Source organism: Perca flavescens, chromosome 22 (assembly GCF_004354835.1).
Source record: "Perca flavescens isolate YP-PL-M2 chromosome 22, PFLA_1.0, whole genome shotgun sequence".
NCBI lineage: Eukaryota > Metazoa > Chordata > Actinopteri > Perciformes > Percidae > Perca > Perca flavescens.
Genome location: NC_041352.1, coordinates 2989876 through 3013927, shown reverse-complemented (window position 1 = coordinate 3013927; position 24052 = coordinate 2989876). Strand labels below are relative to the sequence as shown.

General features: G+C 41.1%; 1 protein-coding gene across 1 annotated transcript; it reads left to right on the top strand.

Annotated features, from left to right (window-relative positions):
* The first annotated feature begins 4536 nt into the window (after positions 1-4536).
* Positions 4537-18637, top strand: f3a (coagulation factor III, tissue factor a). The gene is made up of 6 exons (XM_028569467.1): positions 4537-4775; positions 8512-8623; positions 11365-11558; positions 13431-13612; positions 13704-13872; positions 17878-18637. The coding sequence occupies exons 1-6, from the start codon at positions 4709-4711 to the stop codon at positions 18021-18023; spliced, it is 870 nt and encodes a 289-aa protein (XP_028425268.1). The 5' UTR covers positions 4537-4708; the 3' UTR covers positions 18024-18637.
* The last annotated feature ends 5415 nt before the right edge of the window (positions 18638-24052 follow it).

Here is a 24052-nt window from a genome sequence, read left to right as displayed (position 1 = left end):
CATTTGCTGTCAAAAAAAAACAAAGGGCCAAGGGGAAGTGGAACTTCTATTGAAAGGCGGCGTTTAATGGAAGAGAGCCCAGACAAAAAATGAACTAGAATTAGGCTGACGTTGTAACAATAATAATTTAAGCTTTGATATCCAAAGAGTGTTATTTATGGATAAGAAAATAACAGCTGTCAGTAATGACGCAATTTAAAGATAATAAGTAAGTGTCTAGAATCTCCATTCAGTCGTCTATTGAGTGAACTATTGAGTGTGCATAGTGAATGCGTGAACAAGGCAGATTTGGGACCCAATTTATGATTATGGTAACAGGGACTCTACTATATAAAGAAATGTTGTTGAATTTGAATATCAATACTATGAGAAGCACATGCATTCCAGTACAGCTGCCCCGTTCCTTCTTTCCAGGAAAAGGCCTGGGAAAGTAATTAAGGCACAGCCGATTAACCCTGACTGTAGACTTGTGTGACATCATTGACAGAGTTTGGATTTGCATTTTCCAAACTCAAAAATGCAAGTACTCAATGCATTTTTCTGCATTGAGTACTTTTACTTTTAATACTGTAAGTACATTTTCCTGATGATACGTACATACTTTTACTTAATATTTCAATTCAGGACTTTTACTTGTCACCAAGTATTTATCTAAGTAAAGGATCTGAATATTTCTTCAACCACTGTATATTTCTACATCATGCAATGGACCAGACAGCCAAGTGAATGCAGCCTAATGTTGTAGTTGTAGATCACTTTGTTGGAATTATATCGCTAGGAAAAACTTCAAGATGGGACGACAAAGGGAATTTATTGCGAGCGGTACATAAAACTTGCCATCAACAGTGTCCTGGGAACATGAAGATTCTTTTCCCAGAATGTTTGGTTTATCTTATCATCCATGATGCATGACTAGACTCGCACCGCACTCTGACCAGTTGCTGCATTAGCTTGTGAGTAGGATTTATTAGGAACAAATTAGGAAAGAAATCCAAAGAACATCAAAGGAGTTTTATTTGAGTATTTGCTCTACTCTTTCATTTTCCATGAATAAATGTGTGTGTGTGTGTGTGTGTGTGTGTGTGTGTGTGTGTGTGTGTGTGTGTGCGTGCGTGCGTGCCTGCGTGCGTGCGTGCGTGCTTGCGTGTGTACTAGAGGCTTTAACTGTGCTTTTATAAAGTGGAAAGACTTGCATTTGCATTTCCATTCAGTCCTGTGCAGAGGGTTCCTTGGTATTAAAGCCACAGTGGAGCGTGCTACAGCAGGGCCCCTCGCTGCCAGGGAGGAGGAGGAGGAGGGGGGTGGGGGACAGACAAGGTCTGGCACACACAGGCAGATATTCCCGGTAGATATGCCCAACCAGCTCCAAATTAAGAAAAACAAAAGCCAAAAGATTGAATCACATATAGGTTTTCCTCGTTTCAGCCCATTTACTATGAGTCATGTACTGTTTTGCTCAGCATGTTAATTGTAGGATACGTGTTGTTCTTGCACTACTGGTTTCAATAGATTTCATCTCCATGTGAAAATCAACTTGCACAGACCTTTATTCTTGTTACATTGTCTTAAAAGTTACGCTATATTGTAAGTAGAGCTGCAAAGATTAATCGACTAGTTCTCAACTATTAAATTAATCGCCATTAATCGGAATCATTTTTATGAGAAAAAGTAAAAAGTATCTGATGTCAGCTTGTTAAATGTGAATATGTTTCTAGTGTCTTCTCTCCTCTGTGACAGGAAACTGAATATCTTTGAGTTGTGGAAACAACAAGACATTTGAGGACGTTATCTTGGGCTTTTGGGAAACACTGGTCCTCATGTTTCACCATTTTCTGACATTTTAGAGACCCGACAACTCATCCATTAATCGACAATGTAAATTCTCTTCAGCTGCAGCCTTGATGGTAATGCAGTTGTGAGTCCAGACTGACTTCCAACACTAATAAAAACAGACTAAACCAAAAGGTTCAGATGGAAACTTGATGTCAACTGTGGTTAGTACAGTGAAACCTTTCTATCAACATTCCATATCTCATTCCCAGTTACATTACTGAATGTCTGGAGCTTTAGCATGCCTTTAAACAACAATGTCTATAAATAGAGCTCCAGTTCAGCCACTGGTGCTGGCCGACGAGTGGATGTCCTGACTCATGCACTGCACTGCAGCGTCTGTTAGACCCATAATGATGCTATAGTCCCATCAAACAGGCTTCTGGGGTGGCATGCTACTGGAAAACACGTCATCCATCCATTAACTATGACTTCACCACAACTACTATAGGGCTCAGTGAAGAATGAGAGGAATGTGTGTAGATAGATAGATAGATAGATAGATAGATAGATAGATAGATAGATGGATAGATGGATAGATAGATAGATAGATAGATAGATAGATAGATAGATAGATAGATAGATAGATAGATAGATAGATAGATAGATAGATAGATACGTAATGTAATAAAGTCTCTATAGTAGTCCATAGTGAGCATACCGTCCTTGTTAAAGTGACCATTTATTTATCTCTATGTGTCTGTTCATAATGTTAGAATGGAGCAAATGGATGGAGTTTCGAGTTTTTGATCTCCACAGCGCTGTGGATTAAAGTCTGGCTACACCACAGATACATTCTGGGATAGGAGAAAAAAAACGCTTTGGGTAGTTTGCATTTCTTTAAACCAATCCCAATCATCTTGGGCGGGGCTAAGTCCCAGACTCAGCGACGGTAGCTCTGCTAAATCGTCTCTGGAAGGAACTTGTTTTGGTGGAACATTTGCACCCCGCAAAAGAAAGCTCCACATACAAAAATGAACTGAAGTTAACTGTTTACACATGTGAGCTATTTAAATTAGCTGATTCATGGTTATACCTCATTGGCTCTTACCAGTGTTTCTCCGTGTGTACTTCGTCCACAGCAATCCCACCGATCGCTCCCAAAACGTCCCATTTTCTTCAAAACTTGACGTTTTCAGCGTGTAGCTTGCCAGCTCGAAGTTTGTTGCGTGTTCCAAGTACGAAGGGGTTTTGAGAATGGCAACAAACAGAGAGCGGAAGAAGAGGGGCAAAGCCCGACATCCGGCGCGTGAGCCACAAGCCCGATGTTAGGCTCTATCCTGAAAATGTACTTCCGTTGACCCAGACTAGGTTTCTAATGACGCACCTCTGACATGCGGATAGGTCTGATTCCAAACTGATAAAACATGATCAAAAGGAAATTATAAAATCTTAAGCTACAATTTGACCTCTTTTACACCCGGCACTGGGGTGAATTCCTCAGTTCCATCCTGGGGCAGATCCAGGCCAAGCTGTTGATATGAACAATGCGTCAGATAAGGTCGTAGCTGAGAAATGTTTCAGCAAAACGATGTTTGCTCTCAGCTCATAAACCTGTGCCTCACCTTTACAGCGTGAGGAAACCTTTATCTCAGGCCTATTGTGTGGAGTTACTGTAATAAAAGCCTGTAGGTTGCAGCATGGATTGTATTATGAGTAACTCTTTACTGTAAAAGGTGATCAGACATGGGCGTCAGCATTGGGCATCAATCAGCAACAATCCGTGTATGTGTCCGACGTAATGTGACTGGACACTGGAGCATTTCCAACATGGCATGAAACTATCCCAGTTGAGTCAGCACTACAAATAATGAGACACAAAAATCTGCAATGAAAAAAATAAATAACAAGAAGAATACTATTTAAGGTGAGACTCTGCAGGCAAAAAACGTTTTTTGATTTATTTAGAGATTTGGGGCTATTTATCTTCCATGACGTCTTCTTTGAGACTAGCGGCCAGAAAACATTTATTTTATTACACTTTGTGTATTTGTGCCTGTAGATTTCTCCTAACTTCACCAAGGGTTAGCATAACATCATGCACTTAGTTGCATGTTTTAACATTCCATTTCAGAAAACTTGTAATACAACAGAAATAATGGTCTTAATGTCAGTAATCAACTGGAGACGTTTTATGGTGATATGTGTTAGTTAACATGTTGACCCTGTTCACCTGGAGTCTTCAAAATTTAACAATCCATATATATATATATATATATATATATATATATATATATATATATATGAAGTGGAGTACTTTAACTTCAGTAACGGACCTGAATACTTTTCCCCACACTGGCGTGTTATTTTGAGTCGTTCTACACAACTAAGCGGTCTGTTGACGTGATTTGAAAGAAGAACGGAAAGTGAAAACAGTTCCAATTTTTAAAAAAATCCCAGTTTTACAATCTTCCATTCTCTGGAAAAAATAATAAAAATAAATACATTGGTCTATATATATATCATATGAGACAATGCATCTAGTCTGGTCTGAGATTGTGAGTGGTGGAATAAATTGTTGTAATCCAGGAGATTACCCCCCACCCACCACCACCACCATCACACTGTAATGACCTCAGCGGGACATTCATGCGCATAGTTGCATATATAATAGCTGTCCCAGACTGGCGGTGACGCCACAGCCGGACGCTCCTTATTTGGCCAAGCCTTTGCGCTCTCAGATCGGTAATATAACCAGGGCTTCAGAGTAGTCCGACTAGAAGCGAGACGGAGGGATTTTACATTCGGCGGTCCGGTTCAACCTGTCAAGGACCGAGCAGACAGACAGAGAGAGAGAGAGAGAGAGACAGGGAGACAGAGATCTGGATCTGGCTGTCGGACAAACTCTGTGCATTCCCTGAGAACAACTGAAGCCGACATGGTGGAACTAAAAGCAGCAGCTCTATTACTTATCACCTTCTGTCTCTCCGCACACCCTGCCTCAGGTGAGTCCTAGCAGCTCGCGCGCTCGTCCTATTCATTAATAGGACAATGGTTTACAATGTGCTTTGACAGTGGAAATAAAGGACACACAAATCAATACACAATACACAATATATATATATATATATATATATATATATATATATATATATATATATATATATATATATATATATATATATATATATATATATATACAGGCACCACACATGCCCATAAATACACAACATTGTAACAGTGAAAAATGAAAAGATGGGTCAGCTGTTAAAGGACAGAAAACGAGACTATGAGAAAGAGGATAAAAAGACAGCATGACATAAAAGCAACTTTATAAAAGCAGCAGTGGAAGAAGTATTCAGATCTTTTACTTCAGTAAAAGTACTAATACTGTACTGTAAAAATACTCTACAAAAGTCCTGCATTGAAAATATTACTTGAGTAAAAGTATGTAAGTATCATCAGGAAAATGTAGTTAAAGTATTAAAAGTAAAGAACTCTCCTCCAATTGTAGTGTGTGTAAAGGATCCAACCAGCTGTGTGTTTAATGGTCTCATCATCTCAGCTGGACTTGTAGCCATTATATTGTTAGCTAGTTTACTTTAGAATCAAACATCAGATTTTATAAACTACATGGGTAATGTGTAAAGTAACTAGTAACTAAAGCTGTAACAGATGAATGTAGTGGAGTAAAAAGTCCAATATTTCTCTCTGAAATGTAGAGTAGACAGTAGAAAGTGACATGAAAAGAGAAGACTCAAGTAAAGTACAAGTACCTCAACATTTGGACTTAATACAGTACTGGAGTAAATTCAACCTTATTAATGAAAATTACATCATTTTGGAATCTTTTTCCTATTTTGGTTTTATTTTCAGCATTAATAGCAACGTGTCATTTCAGCATCTGTAAAGTCAGGGTGATGCGGGTGTGTGAGTAATAGTGTGTCAGTTAGTCTACATTATTAGATGGCAAAATCAGAAAGTGTAGAACAAGTAAGCAGTGCAGCAGGAGAAAATATGAGTACAACATTACTATGTATGGAGTAGTTATTAGGCTATATTGTTGCAACCAGAATATGTAAACACATGGCTTCACATGGACATCAGCATCAAGTCACACTCTGCCTTTCCTGACAACACTTCTCTTCACTATTACAACTATTGTCTTTGCCACAAATGCTTGTAGGCCTATATATATTTGTTTCTATGTATCGCTTCTCATTTTCTAGAGTTTGAAGTTGTTATGTAGAGACTTTTTATTTTTATTTTTAAGTTGTTCACTAGGGCTGGGGACGTTATGCTTTTGTCCCGATTGGATGCCGATTGTTTTTGTATTGCGATTTTTCATTTATTGTGATTCTAGAAGTATTGTGATTGATCTTTTCCTTCTTTGACAAAAACAAAAGTTGAATCATATACTTCTAGAGACAATATATCATATAAAAACTAGTTGTTTTTCTAAGAAAAATGCACATCACATGTCAGTCAGTCAGTCTGACATTTATTTAATTTTTAAAGAAGAACATAAGAATATAACAACAGTGTTTTCTGCTTTTTCTGCTTTCGCTCTGTTTTTTCCTGGAAACGGATATGATGTAGTCGCCGTCGGACAAAATATTTAGGTGAACATTGGTTTAAAAAAAGAAGAAAATGAGTCTAGGGAAAAGAATTCAAAATCGTCACAAAAAAAACACTACACGTACGATTTTAGATTTATTTTAAAACAACAGCAATAAGGATTGATTCAAGGCTGTGCAGAGGAGGTTAGAAGCCAATAAGAGTCTTATAAAGATAGCATGGCTCTAAGTAACTACTGAAACCAAGCAGCAGTGAAAAGGAGAAGAGAATCCCAATCAGAAAGGAGTTTAGTGCCACAGTAAGTTACACCTACGTGGGATTTGCCCTGCCGATCGGCGCATGCATGCACAATCAAACGTATTAAACATGAGTAAGAAATAAAAAAAAATACATTCTTTTGATGATTTTTCAAGCAGCACAATCAGCAGGCGACTACAAGCTCTGCAGTCTACATTGTGATATGCTTCTAACCGTCTGTCTTTATACCAACATTGTCAGAAATATCATTATTTAAGAGTGTGTCCAATTATTTCTTGGCAATATTGGCTCGCTGTGCCCTTCACAATTGTTATGGCTGTATTGATTTAAAAGCCTAATAATGTGGTGGGTCCACCAGACCCGGGATCATCGGCTGTATAACAGTGTACCTACAAGGGTTAATGTCCAGGACACTGTTACTGTAACAGCCAACAGAGAGAAGCCAGGATCGGGGTCACGTGATGCCGTCTGTTACAACCAGTGAGAAGCCGGAGCTGCCGAACTAGCTGGAGGAGAGACACACACAGTTACACAATTCTCACCAGAAACTACAACGATTCAGGAAAAGGTTGAGCCTGGCAGCTTTTTAATCCTCTGTGCAGACTCAACTTGGAAACCAGGCTGATCCTCAGACTGTTGTTATCAAAACAGCTTTTCTCTTGCGTTTTCTTTGGCCGGCACACGCACTTGTAGTCAGAACAAGACTAGATCACAATCTAGAATATGGCTAGAAGGTGCAGGGTCAATGTGCTACATTCCTCAAGGGATAGTCAGTCCATATGTATAATATATATATATATATATATATATATATATATATATATATATAGGAGCAACACGATTCACTCAGAACTTCATTAAGCTCAGGGCTGCAACTAATGATTATTATTTTCTCAATTTAGTTTGGTCTATGAAATGTCAGAAAATAGTGAAGTGTGGATTAGTGTTTCCCAAAAAGCCCAAGGTGACGTCTTCAAATGTCTTGTTGTGTCCACAACTCAAAGATAATCAGCTTACTGTCCCAGAGGAGAGAAGACACTAGAACAATATTCACATTTAACAAGCTGACATCAGAGAATTTCTATTTCTTTTTCATAAAGAAATGACTCAAACTGATTCATTAAAATTGTTGGCAATTCATTTATTAGTTGACAACTAGTCACAACGTTTCACTTCCGGGATTGTTCGGGTGCCGCTGGAAATTCCGCCGGATGTCTTTTTGGCCAGATGTCCGTCCCCTTCCTCTGTCTCTGTGTTGCCGTTCTAACCTCCGGTGGATTTGTGAGGACTATGGTTAACTGCTCCTCAGATCTCTGCATGGTAAATCCAGACAGCTAGCTAGACTATCCAATCTGAGTTTTCTGTTGCACGACTAAAACGACACATGTTCCACCAAAACAAGTTCCTTCCTGAGACTATTTAGCAGAGGCACCGTGGCTCCGTCCGGTGCTTAGCACCGCCCATGACGATTGTGATTGGTTTAAAGAAATGCCAATAAACCAGAGCACGTTTTTCTCCCATCTCGGAATGCTGTGTGGATTAGCCAGACCTTCCACCGCAGCGCTGTGGAGGAAGGTCTGGCAATGCGAGACTTGTTGACAACTAATCGATTAATGTTTGCAGCTCTAATCAACATCATCTCACCTTGTGAGCCTGATGAAAGGCTAAACTTCTGCAGTACATGGAGTGTTTTTCTCCTTAATAAGTCAGTGTGATCACATGTCAAAGTCCTGTAAAGGACCACACTTATTAAGTTTTCATTCCATCAAAAGCATAGTTTAATGGGCTACATGTAGAAGTGCAATGTATCGGCAAAGATCAACTACTTTGATTGATTTCCTCACTCTGTGACCTCAAACACCTCATATCAGGAACAGTATTTCACGCGGCCTCTTTCATTCGCAGGCTCCTATCCGCGAGCACAGAATGTCACTTGGAAATCCACCAACTTTAAAACCATTTTGACCTGGGAGCCCAAACCATCAGCGAATTACTCCTACACAGTGGAGTTCTACACGTAAGTACAGTACCTGCATCCCAACCCTTTCATTTCCAGCTTACCCATGCAGTCATCTGTTCCTCTCGAGGTCGGTGTGTCGACTGAAGTGCACTCCTCTCTGACACGCCCGCTCTGTAACCTTGAAGGAAGGATTATCGGCAGCCGCGCACGATAAGAATCCATTACTGATCCAGTGAAAGATTCAAGTGGAATGTTGATTTCAGAACAGAGAGATAGTGAAAAGTCACACAGACCGTAATGGTTCAATAAGAAGGAAAATGAAAGAGGCAAGAAGATTACAACTGAAGGCGAGACTCTACGAGCAAAAATGGTGTCCTTTTTTTTTTCATCTAGTCTTTTTCAGGCTAGTGGAAAGAAAACGTTTATTTGACTACAGTTTGTTGATTTTTGGTTTCATTCCTAACTGTGTTATGAAGGTTTAACAGAGGTGTTGTTCATATACAGTATCACTCACAGCCTGATTTCTACAAAATGTTGCTCATAAAAACATGGAGAAAAATGATTCTTGTAATGGCTGTTGACAGTATTTTCTGATTTATGGAGTGATAAAGAGAGATATACAAAATCCCCTCTGCAAAAACTGTTGACTCCAACATGTAATCAAAATGAAGCAAGAATTTTGAACCTGGCTTCATTCAGTATTAGCATTAGTTATTGCCTCATTTGCATATTTAACATACAAGTTTCGAAAACTTGTGATACAAAAAAATGATTGTCTTAATGTCAGTAATGAACTGGGGACGTTAAACTCCCCTTAAACATCTGACAAACATCAATTACAAATGGCGTATCGATGCTCTCCTACATACTCTACTTTCACATCTAGACTTTTTTTTGCAACGGTGTATCCTGCTGTGATTAAATATTGCATTCTGACAGTAATGTGTTAATATTAAAATGTTCTGGTTTGAGCTGGTTTGACCGTGGAGATGCACGAAATATGCACTAGTCCAGAACCATAGACAGTATATAATGGACCAATAGACCCCGTTGCTCTGGACGGAGACCAGTGAAGGCTATTAGAAGCACTTTTCCGGTGATGGCCAGCTTTACTGCGCAGCCTCCAACTGAGAGAATGTGACGTGAGCAACGTGTCTGAAAGTTGGAAGTCTTCTGGTAGCTGTGCCAAGAGAAATCTCAATCATTCCCAATCTTACAGATACGGAGAGTGTAGGTGGATGTAAGGAGATAACATGGGCACAGTTTAATTACTGATCACTAACATGCTAGTTAACATTAGTAATTAAACCTAAACATCTCATGTAAGTTGAAACTGCCTGCGAGCTTCTCCTGTACTATACGGTAATTCCTCTACTATGCGACAGTAAGTCACTTGGTTATGACACAATCGTTAGCCTATTTTTACAAAAACTGCTACGGAGCCATAACGTGAGGTACAAGGTAATGGAGCCTTTTATACATTGTCGTGTTTCTTTGGAACTAAACAACGGACAAATAGAGTCTTTAAACGCTTCAGATGTAAAGTTATTCGCAGTCAAGTGACGTAAAAAAAAAATGGCGGTCAGCGGAATGCTAACAGGAGGTGATGGCCAGTTAGCAAAAAAATGGCGCCATAGATGGCTCGAGTTCTGAAGCGAAGCTTACCCCCTTGTCCAGAACACAGGACATTCTTCCTGTATTTACTTTCTTGCTCCCGCCCCTAGACACATTCGACCAATAAGAGATTCTTGCAGGATTTGTACTAACGCATTTTAGTACGCTTGGATTTTTTCCAGGTGTAAAAAACCCAACCAAGGGGAAATAACTAGGGATGTCCAGATCCGATCACGTGATCGGAAATCGGGCCCGATCACGTGGTTTCAGACTCGATCGGAATCGGACATTACCTCCCAATCAGGACTCGGATATATATGTATATATATTCTCATTATTTTTTAACACATCTATAGTTATGCGGTGGCACAGAGCTTTTGACTGATGCGTGCGGCATGACATCACTTTGTTGCAGAGACGCTATTGGTTAAATGCCGGCAAAGTAGAACACGGAAGCAGCTTGAAGCGGAAAGCGCGACTATGTCTGCGGTCCAGACGTGAATTAAATAAAAAATAAGGACCATCCTGGATCTGTTTTTTCGCTCTTCTATATTCTTTTTTTAATATATTATAGAAGTATCGGATCAAATGACTCAGACTCGAGGGCAAAAAAACCTGATCGAGACATCCCTAGAAATAACTCCCAAGTTTACAAACTCAGCAACTGATTCGGACCAAAGCAAAAAAACTGTAGGTGTGAGAACTCCCTTAAAGAGATCGACGCACACACCAACGCACAAGTATAAACTTCAAGCCACTTACGTAGGCTACGGCGAAGGCTCTGCGTGGAGCCTCCGCAGGAGCATAAATCAGCCCCTACAGCGACATAATTCAATTCAATTCAATTCAATTTTATTTATAGTATCAAATCATAACATAGGTTATCTCGAGACACTTTACAGATAGAGTTGGTCTAGACCACACTCTATAATTTACAAAGCCCCAACAATTCCAACAATTACAGTAATTCCCTCAAGAGCAAGCAGTGCGACAGTGGCGAGGAAAAACTCCCTTTTAGGAAGAAACCTCAGACAGACCCAGGCTCTTGGTAGGAGGTGTCTGACGGGGCCGGTTGGGGGTGTGATGAACAGTGGCAATAATAGTCACATAATGTGATCTATTTCCTTGTGTCTGAACTTGTTTTGACACCCACCTGATTGCTTTGCCTCCATCATGTGTTGCAGGGCTAACGGGGACAAACAGAGGAACCGCCACTGCATCCGCTCCCAATCCACAGCGTGCGATCTGTCCAGCTCTCTAACGGACCTGAATGCCTACTACACAGCTGACGTCATGTCTGAACCCCCGCTGGGGGCCACCTCGGACCTCGTGGAGTTCCCCCACACCAGCTCACCGCGATTCAACCCCTACAAAGACAGTAGGAGCTTTTGATACAATGCGTTTCCTTTTTTTTTGTGATTATCAATTTTTTTTTATTATTCTTTCAACAAAACATACAACTTGCAACATGAACAAGTTGATTCCTTGTTGATTCCCCCCCCCCCCGCCCTCCCCCTTCCGTCATCACCACCCACCCAGACAAACATCAAGAAAAGATGACACAGTAACTACAATATTCAAGACAATTCAACAATATAGTAACACAATATATAATCTCACAACAAGCTCACTCCTGGATAGACGGCAGCCCTTCATTCTTCCATCCTCTTAAAAGAAGCTGGTGGTTATCATTAAATTAGTCTGGACTTCTTATGTGCTTATCCATCCTGTTTAGGATTGATTAGTAATTTTTTATCATTCATGTGTTGGAATCAGGGCTGGGCAATATATTGATATCAAATCGACATCGACACCATGTCAGACTAGATGTCGTCCTAGATTTGGAATATCGTAATATCGTGATGTGACACAAGCGTTGTCTTTCCCTGGTTTTAAAGGCTGGATTACAGTAAAGTGACGTCATTTTCTGAACTTTCCAAACTGTTCTTGCAGTTCTATTATTTGCCTTCCCATTATATCCACATTATTGATGATTATTTATCAAAAATCTCATTGTGTAAATATTTGGTGAAAGCACCAAAAGTCATCCCCTACAATACCGTCGCAATATCGACATCCATGTGTTTGGTCAAAAATATCGTGATGTTTGACTTTCTCCATATCGCCCAGCTCTATTTGGAAATCACATTTCACGTGTGCAGCAAAGTCACAATATCATACACACACAACGTATCGTTTTTTATCATCACGGGGATACCAAGTGGCGCAGTTTACACACCGCAGAAGGCTGCAACATATAGCGAAAGACAGACATGTTTTGTGTCAGTTGAAAGAAAATATCATTAGAAAGCTGCACTTTAAAATGTTCAAAAGTCAGCTAGTTTCAACATTTTCACACAACTTGCATTTTAATTCCATTTAGATTCACAAAGTCAAAGCTAACTTCAGTGTTAGTAAAAGTTATGAATGTGCATGCTTTTTTCATCCATTGCTCAGCTTAGACGGCTTAAGAACAGCCATTGAAGGAAGTGTTATCCCTTCAGTTTTAACATGTTTTAAAGGCTTATTCCAGTTTCTTACATCTTACGTCTTATTCTCTGCGGGCCATAGTCTCTAAATGACTCAGTAAGTTCATTGCCGAACCTTGGGAACAAGGTGACCTCACGAAAAAAAAGAGGCCAAGAAGGTCAAGAAACATGAGCAGTCAGGCGACTCAAAGAAAACAAAAGTGAACGGCAAAGTTATTACCCAAACTGTGGTAAACATCCATCAAGTTCACAGACCCAATTTGACCTATTTCAAAGATGATATTTATTGGCATAGCTAACACCAGTCTCCAGGCTCCTTGTGTTTTCACCTGCAAGTTTCTGATGCCAAGTTGAAGAAAGCCTCAGTAATCTAACTGGAAACCTGCTCTCTGTCAGCAAATAAAAAAATGTAAACAGCAGTATTTTCCTTTTCAGTAATCAGACATGGAGAAACAGTCATCTGCATACAAAGAACTCCTGTTCCTGACTATGTAGCTTATCAGAGGGGAAGAAACTGTTTTTATGGGGTGAGATTTTGGTCCTGATGGACCGCAGCTTCCTGCCAGAGGGACTCTGTGTTTGGGGTGAGACGGGTCGGCTACAATCTTCACCTTCTCAGCAGAGCGGATGATACGCTGCAAGGTCTGCCCTTGCAGCGTATCATCCATTTATCTTTATATTCAGAGACGCATGCGCCGGTGATCTCTCTGTCTGCCAGTATACTGTACAAACCTCTGATCCCGTTGTCCCACCCTCCACAGCTGATATAAGCAGACCTGACTTCAAGATGATGGTGAGCGAAGACAAAAAGAAGATCACCCTGTACGTGACTGACCCACTCACCGCCTTGTTCAAAGACGGCCGCCAGCTGAACATCAGGGACGCCTTCGCCGATCAGCTGCAGTATAAAGTCACCTACGGGAAAAATAAGAGCAGCGGCAAGGTGAGTAACGGCACACGTCGCAACGTCGGCTTCAAACGCACAGGAATAAGACGAAGCGAACTACATGCTTCCCTTCTGTGTTTGTCCGCAGAAAGTGAACACCTCTGTGACCAACGTGATAGAGCTGAGTGGTCTGGACCCGGGGCAGAGCTACTGCTTCAACGTCCAGGCTTACATTCCCAGCCGCAGCATCGACAAGCAGCTGGGAGAGATGAGCCAGGCGCAGTGCTCCGACAATGACAACCCGTCCATTTTTGAAGGTGAGGAGTCCTGCTTCTTATTGGGCGTGGCCCGGTTACCCGTTTCAAGGTATACAGCGGTTTTCGTCTACATCCATGAACTTCCACTTCCGGGATTGCTCCGTTGTCGCCGGAAATTCCACCGGATGTCCTTCTTTTCAGTCCGGATGTCCGTCACCTTCCTCTTTCTTTGCGTTGGCGTTCTAAACTCCGGTGGATAACGGTTAACTGCTTTACCGCTAACAGTAGGGGTGGGGGGGGAAATCGATACAGCATAGTATCGCAATATTTTTCGTGGCAATACTGTATCGATACACAGACGCCAAGTATCGATCTTTTATGATATATTTAAGTTGGTCAGTTTGATCTGATTTTGCAGCAGTAAAATTTAAGTGAGATGAACAAACAGAGACATGTATCTTTTTAGATAAAACAGATGTTGACAAAATGTTCCTTCATTTCCTTCAATCATTTGAAATTGGGAAAAATTTGAAGTTGGAAAAAAGGTCATAAATTGCAATATATCGCAGGATATTGCAATATGTTTAAAATCGTAATAATATCGTATCGTGATGATATTGTATCATGATGATATCGTATCGTGAAGCCTCCGGTGATTCCCACCCCTAGTTAACAGTAGAATAATATTTAAAAACCATGACGTTAAAAGCGAGCCAGGCACCGCTAAAGCTCGGAGAATCGCCCCTGGCGCAGTGACTTTCAAAATAAAATACATTCTTGTTGTTTTTTTACCCAGAAATGTCAAAATAATACATTTTAAAGCTGTAATTGCAATACCGCAAAAAAAAGTGAAACTGTGATATATTTTTGCCAAAGGTTATCGTACTGTCAGAGTCTCATACCAGCCGTGCCTAGTTCTCATAGAGGCTGCAAACAGGAAAACTGGAAGGGGAAGTTATTCAGTTACACCCTCCCTGAGTGCACAAACTGTCCCGACATAAGACATACAAGTAAAAACCTGTGTAAATATCACAGGAATGACACACCGGCTGTTTGCCAGGTACTTCTATGGCAAGACACAGCAATATTAAAGTGCTGAAACTCCATAGTTTTGGTGCTGTTTATTTTATTACTAAAGGAACTTCCATACCAAGATAGGTACTCACAAGGTGTGTGTCTCTTTGGAGTATGTGAACAGGATCATAGTGGTGTTCAGCTGGCTCTAGGCCACGTGTCAAACTCAAGGCCCGCGGGCCAAATCCAGGCCCTCGCTCACTTTGATCCGGTCCGCAGATCAATTTAGGATCCCAATAAAGTTTGGCTCACCTAGTTTTTGTCCCTTTTGCCCACGCTTTTTTTGACATTAAACTGGGCCTTCAACAACGTGTAGGGCAGCCTAAAGCCTTTATACTTTTTTGCATAAAAAACATGTCCATTAGGTTCTCTGGCCCTTGATCAAGGGCCAGTAGGCCAGTAAGACTGTCATCAGTGTGGATTTATATTTGCTTATAATAGGTTGGTATTATGTATGTATTTAAAAAATGTTCAGAAATTGACAATAATTTGGTGGCCACCTTGCAGTGACTCTGAGGACCCCCTAGGGGTCCCGAACCCCCTGTTGAAGATCTCTGCTCCCCATGAAATCTTTTTGCTTAAGAGATCAGAGTGCTCAGTCCCTTTAACAAGCCTGCCATTAGGCGTGAGCTGAGGCTCAACGTCACATTGGTTTGAAGATTAAGTTAGCGATGTCAGACTAACGGAGGTCATGTGATGGATGGTCAGGCAGCAGATTAGGAGATTAGATTTCCATCTTTGCCCCGAGACGGACGGATCGATGAGGGATACTTGCTTCCTCCTCTCAGCACCATGCGCATCGGCTGGGATTTCTTAAAAAAGACTGACATTCTTTTCAGAAATCAAACAGCACCCTCTTGTGAAAGCAATGCATAATTCTATCTCTGTGGCATATTCCTGAAAACACACACACACACACACACACACACACACACAATCCCTCCAACGCATCTCTCAGAGGATGATGGGAAGTTGAGATGAAGCTGTGACTCACATCTCAAGGAGCAAGGTGGAGGGTGGGGTGTGGCCTTGACCAACTGCCACTTTGCTCGTTTGAAAGACATGATGTCTCTCTCTCATGGGTGGGCCAAATTCTCTGGGCAGGCAAAGCAGAGAAAGGGGAGGTAACCTTTCTCCTTATGACCTCATAAAGAGAAGATTCCTGATTGGTCCATCTGAGCTTTCATTTTCTCAAAGGCAGAGCAGGATACCCAGGGCTCGGTTTACACCTATCACCATTTCTAGCCACTGGGGGACCATAGGCAGGCTGGGGGAACTCATATTAATGTTAAAAAAACCTCATAAAGTGAAATTTTCATGCCATGGGACCTTTAAAGCTTTCTGTGTGTGTGTGTGTGTGTGTGTGTGTGTGTGTGTGTGTGTGAGTGGCATGGGCAAAGCTTATTAACAGACTCAAGCTTTGTGTCTCTTTGGAGCAACTTTTAACAGAAGACATTAGCTGTCGGTCTTTGTCAGAGCTAATTCTTTGAAGATGGGGTTGGTGTGTCCGGTCCTAACACTGACCTTATAGGGTAACTTTGGTTAGTTTTCAGTTTTGGAGACTGATTGGAGCAACATTTTTTTTGTAAATCAGCCCAGTATAAAGCAAGACTGCCGCAAGTAAGACAACTCCTCCACTCCTCCCCAAAAGTTCAGAGCAAGACATCTCGGCAGCTACAGGACCGATTGCGTTGAAATCGGATGTGGGTATTCATAGTCACTGATATTGTGAAGCCCCTGGCCTTTCCTCCTATTACTTACACAAGAGAAGTATTTCAACCTAATGGCATTTTTTGGAGCATATTCATATTCCCAGGGAAGGAACTTGTTCCATTCGGGATACTTTTCTCTTTGCTCCACCCTCAGGACAGAACATCAACTTTGCACACACATTTGATAAGGACATATAAAATTCTTATATTCTGGTTTTCTTATAGCCAACAAATCCCATGTGCAGACCCAAACCAACAATGGTCGTACCTACTGACAAGTCTTATGTTGTGTGTGTGTGTGTGTGTGTGTATTCAAAGCCTGATATATCTCAGTCCTCTGTGCCATAGAGGACCATTGTTGTCCAGAAAATATTTAAAGTGCTCATATTATGCTCATTTTCAGGTTCATAATTGTATTTACAGGTTATATCAGAATAGGTTTACATGGTTTAATAAAAAAAAAATATTTTCGTTGTACTGCACATTGCTGCAGCTCCTCTTTTCACCCTGTGTGTTGAGCTCTCAGTTTTAGCTAAAGAGTGAGACATCTCATTTCTGTTTCATCTTTGTTGGGAGTTGCACATGCTCCCTAGCTAGGTAAGCACTGCTAGCCAGTCAGAAGAAGAGTATGAGGGCGTGCCCTGACAGTACCTAGGTAAGGACTACTAGCCAGTCAGAAGGAGAGTATGAGGGCGTGCCCTGACAGTACCTAGGTAAAGACTACTAGCCAGTCAGAAGCAGAGTATGAGGGCGTGCCCTGACAGTAGCTAGGTAAGGACTACTAGCCAGTCAGAAGCAGAGTATGAGGGCGTGCCCTGACAGTAGCTAGGTAAGGACTACTAGCCAGTCAGAAGCAGAGTATGAGGGCGTGCCATGCTAGCAGCTAGGTGAGCATTATAACGTGTGTTCCAAAGTGACCACGTTTGTCTCTGAAGTAAAGGCTGGACTACAATAGAGCTGTTTGGAGCAGTTGGTGAACAGTGTTTTCTGTTGGAGATGGTAAGTCCTTTTGGGGAGGGGACTTTGGGCTTTTTCACTTTGTAACTCTATAACGTGCACAAAAAAAAGATATATAACACAATAAAGGAAAGGGGAAAAGCCAAAAAGCATAATATGAGCACTTTAAAAATTTTCAGCAAGCCACACTGTTGCCATCAACACACTGACATTGACTCAGTCCAAAAATACTCACTAATACCAAAAAAAAACATAAAAGTTGCATGGTCAACGGGAATACAACCCAAGGGTTAACGTGAGGTCTTGTTTTTGTGTTCCACAGTGTACTCGGTGGGCGTGGTCGCTGCGGCCATCTTCCTCGTCCTGCTGCTGATAGGCCTCGTCATCGCCGTCACCGTGATCTGCTGCAAGCGCAGGAAGAACGCTCTGAAGAGGGGGAAAGAAGAAAAGCCACTACGCGATGTATAGACACACAGACAGACAGACAGACACTGTTTTTTACACAAAAGTATGTTGAACGTTAGTATACACATCGAGTATGTAGTACAGAGGATGCAGGACGCAACCCAGATTTAGTCCCAACATTCCTCAGCCAAACACTGGAATCAAATGCTTTCTTTAGTTTCTGTGAAACTGCCTCTGAATATGTCAGACATTCTTTATTATTTTTTTTTTTTATCATTTCATGCTGCAGAAAAAGAGACTTTAGGAAAACACTGTTTGAACACTCCTGCTGTACACACTAGTCATGTTGCTGAAGCTGTAATATTCCACACCTTGTCTTTTTATATATTCGGTGAGCGGTACCTCCTCTGATGGCTGTAGATAATCACTACCTTTTATTTATTTATGTCATTTTATAGTGTATTTTCTAACTTGAAATTACTTGATCACATGATTTTTTTGGGAGACTGATGAAATCAACACCCTAGCATACATTATTTTTGTAAGTGATGATTAATTTATTGTGTTTATTTGAGATTAACATTTGTAGGATTTTGGCTATTTTATACTTCAGATGGTTGCACATCATTTTATTACGTGGTGAAATTTTGGAGTAATAAATATTTTACAGAACACGACTATTTCTATTTTTACTGTCAGTAATGGAAACCCTTGTTTCGTTTTGGTCGTCTTTTTCGACACGTTTGTCGCTTTCCCCGACATGTCACTTTTTTTTTTTGATGTCTCTGAAGTTTTTTTGTCACTTCTTCCGATGTTTTTGACGACGTTTTTGTCGATGCTGCTGCGCTTTTTGACGTTTGATGTTTTTTTTCCCCCAAGTTTTTGAAGCTTTTTTCCGAAATCTGTCACTTTTTTTCCAACGTTCTTTTAGAAAGAAAAACAATTTCAAATGCTACAAAATTGAATTATACACCCAAATTCAATGACAGTAGTGAACTGACGATTTATTTTACTGGTGAAGAGCGGTGCATGGAACCATCCATGTTATTGTTTTTGACAATGTGGTTGAAAGGAACCCAAATTTCTGATGTGGAAACTTTTTGAAGACCGGTCAAATTTGACCCGAGGACAACAGCAGGGTTAAATGATGATGCTCAAGTCAAACTGGAACGTTAAGAAATCATATGTTATACTACTTTTTTTTGTTTAGAATTTTTGGCAAACCCGTAAAAACAACATATTAGGGTTTGGATGGCAAAATGATCAATATATGACCAATTATCTGTACGTTAAAATGACTTGAATTGAAAACATGTCCGCGTAGTTCTCATTTGTATCAGCCCGAAGCAGAGAGTCATCTGAGCACGTGTGGAATTCCCAGCGTTCTTTTCTACAATGAGTTGGCCTTTAATAACAGACATCAAGTTCTCAATGCAGAACTCTCCTCCAATTGTAGTGTGTGTAAAGGATCCAACCAGTCGTGTGTTTAATGGTCTCATCATCTCAGCTGGACTTGTAGCAATTATATTGTTAGCTAGTTTACTTTAGAATCAAACATCAGGGTTTAGTGTGCAAAAATCTTAATGTGTAAAGTAACTAGTAACTAAAGCTGTAACAGATGAATGTAGTGGAGTAAAAAGAACAATATTTCTCTCTGAAATGTAGCGGAGTAGAAGTACAAAGTGGCGTGAAAAGAAAAGACTCAAGTAAAGTACAAGTACCTCAACATTTGGACTTAAGTACAGTACTGATACGATCTGATAGGAGTATCACAAAAGTCTCTGATACCGCCTAAAACGCTGGTATCGGTATGTACTGGAGTTTATGTACCGATCCGATACCATGTAATTAAGACTGAAGAAAATCTACTTGAAAGTAGTTTATTTGTTCGGTTTCTGTTATGACTGATGATGTCAAACTGGACAATAAAAGAAAGTTCTGTGGTGTTCATTGTTTGTTCATGTTTCATAAAAAGTTGAACCTGAGCCAGAACGAACAACAAAGACAGAAATGATATCCCATCCATACAGGGATATAGTAGTATACAGCTGGTAAAACATGATCCAATATATAACACGTTGGTATGGGATCGGTACTCGGTATTGGAATCAGGAAGCAAAAAATGGTATCAAACCATCTCTACTTGTAACATAGTATTTTTACAGTGATGTATTGGTACTTTTACTTAAGTAAAGGATCCGAATACTTCTTCCGATGTGTGAAGTCTAGGTTCACTGACTCAGTCACTCACTAGAAAGGAAGACCTTTTTTCATTACAGGTTATAATTTTAATGCACAGTGAGATCATTACAGCTTTATTATCCATATAAAAACATGGTTACAGCCGAGGTTGCTACTTTACAAAATAAAGTTACAGTAGATCAGAGCAAGGGAACAGAGAGGTGGGAGTTATGGCCGAGGGGCTGGGGAAGGATCTGGTCTGCATATTCATCCATCAGTGACCGAGAGACAGAAAGCAGCGCTGCACTGTAGACCCAGTCCCCAGCTTCATAAAGCTCGTGTCAGATCAGTTATCAGCAGAATGCTTCAAAATCCAAGAAAACCTTTGAATCCCACCTCCCGAGTTAATGTAAGAGTTTAACCAAATTCCATAAACAGACAAGGTTAATAACAAGATTATAATTAGAAGAAAATGCCTAATAATTATAATAATTTGCCAGTTGATCAGCGATTTCAGATAACCTAATCACCAAGCCAGTTGGAAGAAGTGGAATGGAGCTTTACTCTGGCTATCACCAGACCAAGCTCAATCTTTTAAGGTTGAACATTGGGGCGAAATCAAATCAACGGCAGATCAGGTTTAATGCAGCTTAGCAACCAGGGGGTACTCTACATGGATGGATAACAACACCCATTCAGTTTTTCATGGGTCTCGTTTCCTTAGCGACTGCCTTGTGTTTCATGAACTACAGGTATATCCCAGCAACTACCATCATACAGCTTTTATCTGAAACAACCGATGGGGAAAAGGCAAAAAACGATGTTTGCCGAACCATTTCGTGAACTCTTGGAATTTAAAATAAACTCATAAGTGTTCCCTATTTATTAGAGCTTTCTAGCCATGTTTATTTATCAAATTTACATTTCCAATCATTACTCAGTCCATGACTTTAACTAAAAGCCCAGTCAATTCATTGGAGCAAGGTTTTATAAAAATGGATGAAGCAACGTGGTAAAAGGGTTAGCTTCGATTCTTTTTCATGATGTACTCTCTTTAAAAGGCCCACCTAAAAAAAAAAAGTATCAGTGTTAGTAAACGCCATCTTTAGAATATTTTCACAGCTTTACCTAGCCGTCAAAAAGCCCTTTCCAACGGGAACCGAAGCTATCCGTCTATGCTCTTTTCTAATCCTTTGACTCGGACTCCACTAAGAATCTGTGACAATATTCTAAATATATTGTACACCACTGTTGTAGTCAAGACCACTTAAACCAAGACCAAGTCATCACCAAGACCAGGGTGTATGGAGACCTAGACAATACCAAGGGGTGAGGGGTTGAGACAGAGTCAAGACCAAGACCAAGGCAGGGCCAGACCAAGTCAAGACCAAGACCAAGGCAGGGCCAGACCAAGTCAAGACCAAGACCAAGGCAGGGCCAGACCGAGTCAAGACCAAGACCAAGGCAGGGCCAGACTGAGTCAAGACCAAGTCCAAGACCAAGGCAGGGCCAGACTGAGTCAAGACCAAGACCAAGGCAGGGCCAGACCGAGTCAAGACCAAGTCCAAGACCAAGGCAGGGTCAGACTGAGTCAAGACCAAGACCAAGGCAGGGCCAGACCAAGTCAAGACCAAGGCAGGGCCAGACCGAGTCAAGACCAAGACCAAGGCAGGGCCAGACTGAGTCAAGACCAAGTCCAAGACCAAGGCAGGGCCAGACTGAGTCAAGACCAAGTCCAAGACCAAGGCAGGGCCAGACTGAGTCAAGACCAAGTCCAAGACCAAGGCAGGGCCAGACTGAGTCAAGAATAAGACCAAGGCAGGGCCAGACCGAGTCCGAGTCAAGACCAAGTCCAAGACAGGGTCAGACTGAGTCAAGACCAAGGCAAGCCCAGACAGAGTCAAGACCAAGACCAGTGCCAGACAGCCAGAGCTTATTCTGCTGTCTCTCACATTTACTTTCTTGGGAGCACGTGTTAAAGGGCAAAGGAGAAGGGATTAACAGCAACAGATTTAGAATTAGAAATAAGTCAAGTTATTGACTATGTTGCATTTGAAGCAGGAAGTTATACATCCAATTACAGTAATGCACAGATAATTTAGCAATATCCTTGCTGTTTGGGTCTCTTCATTCAAGACCAAGTAAATATGCGGTCGATTCCGAGACCTTTAAAAAGTGGCCTTGCGACGGTCTTGAGACCAAGACGGATCTACGTTACTTAAGTAATAAGTTTAGCTGCTGCCCCCGTCAGACACAGTACATTGCTTAGCTTCTGTGTCGGTACTCCTGCCGGCGTTGTGCCGACCGCCATCTAGTCTAGTCAGGATGTACAGTGCTGGGATAAAGCCCGACACCTCCCCTTCTGCTCTCTCTTTTGCAAGGGTACCGTCACTTCATTCAGGGCTTAGCACCGCTCAGGACGGTTGTGTTTGGTTTCTAGAAATACAAACACTCCTATCTTCACAGCGCTGTGTATAATTTGAGACAAGTGATACACTGACCATGGATAAGTATTTATACAACCCCCACTTAAAAAAATCCAAGCAAACAATCTCTTTAACATGAAGGCTTCCTACTTTCTGTATGCTCTGGTATACTTCTGTTCCAACAAAAATCTGCACTTCCTCAACAGTGCCAATTCCCAAAAAGTATCAAACTTAAACTCTACTACAGTACAGATGTAGGTTGACCGCCAGAAGCAGCACTGAGTGCAATGCAACACTCGTGGTCTCAGGTCAGATTGCTTTTTTATGGGTCTCCCGGGAGACAGCCTTCTTTCTGATGACTTCATATTTTCAACACACTCCTGAGGCTACATTTACATCGCTACGTTTTGGTTTTTTAAGCGGAGTTTTGAGCCAAAAGTGATCTCCGTGCACACAAGTGTTTTTAGCTCTAACTAATCTCTGTTTAAACTAACACGGCCAAACCAAAATATCTCATCAACATTCTGGTATACTGGGCATGTGCATGCCGGTGTAAACAGGAGGCAGCAACGTTTACTCCGCCCGTTCTTGGTAGTTGCCATGGTAACTTTAGTAGCTTAGTCTCCGAGAACGAGACATCATCACCCAATCAGGTGGCGAATCATTGGCGTCTGTGTCGGTGTTGCCAAAGGTCTCGGTTTGCGGCCGTTGACACTGCAACACAACCCCGCAGATTCAGAACCAAAACGGGTCAGAAGGGTTTCCTAATGTCTCCGGTTTAGGGGCTCGGAAACACCAGAGCATGGGGGAATGAGAGGGGTAAACACAGCAAAAGATATTCGTTTTTAAACCAAAACGTAGCAACGTAAATGAAGCCTGAAGGCCTGAGTGAATGAGATGTTCCTGTTCCCTCTGAGTCAGACAGAAAGCTGCTGACCTTCCGCCAGATTGCTGAGTTTACTCAAAGAGACTTGCTGCCATGTTGTTCTGTCAGCACTTGAAAAGCCCTCAAAACCAGCTGGGTCTGGAGTTGCCTCTGAAAAAGTTCATTCAGTTCTAGTGAGCACTGTTTGTCCTGTAGCTACAGAAGCTGAGAGCAGCAAGCTGTGGTTGACTTTTATGTTTTAACATGTCATCACAGCTTCATTATTACTTTATCTCGAGATAACCAATGCTGGCTCATATTAAGTCTTTTTAGTTTTCACACTGATTTAAATTATTACTGGCTATATCATACTTGTTTTCTAGATTTCCATGTCTCATTATCTTTAGGCCTTTACGGCATTCGCCTCAAGAAAAATAGCCAGGAATGAGCAGAGCTAAAATGAAGCAAGTAGGCCCTAATGCCTTTTAACTATGTTGTAACCGGGACTTTAAATCAACTTTTTTGATCACCAACCAACACGGCTAGTAGATTTTTTAAAGTTACCAGACAATGAGATTTGCCACTAGCCACGTTGTTTTTTTCCTAACTGATTTCACTTG

What these genes read in the sequence shown, in the direction of transcription:
- f3a (XM_028569467.1), top strand. Translation starts at nt 4,709, where the DNA reads ATGGTGGAACTAAAAGCAGCAGCTCTATTACTTATCACCTTCTGTCTC. An exon ending in TACACAGTGGAGTTCTACAC is followed by an intron (nt 8,624 to 11,364) that starts GTAAGTACAGTA and finishes CATGTGTTGCAG; the next exon opens with GGCTAACGGGGACAAACAGA. An exon ending in AAAATAAGAGCAGCGGCAAG is followed by an intron (nt 13,613 to 13,703) that starts GTGAGTAACGGC and finishes GTTTGTCCGCAG; the next exon opens with AAAGTGAACACCTCTGTGAC.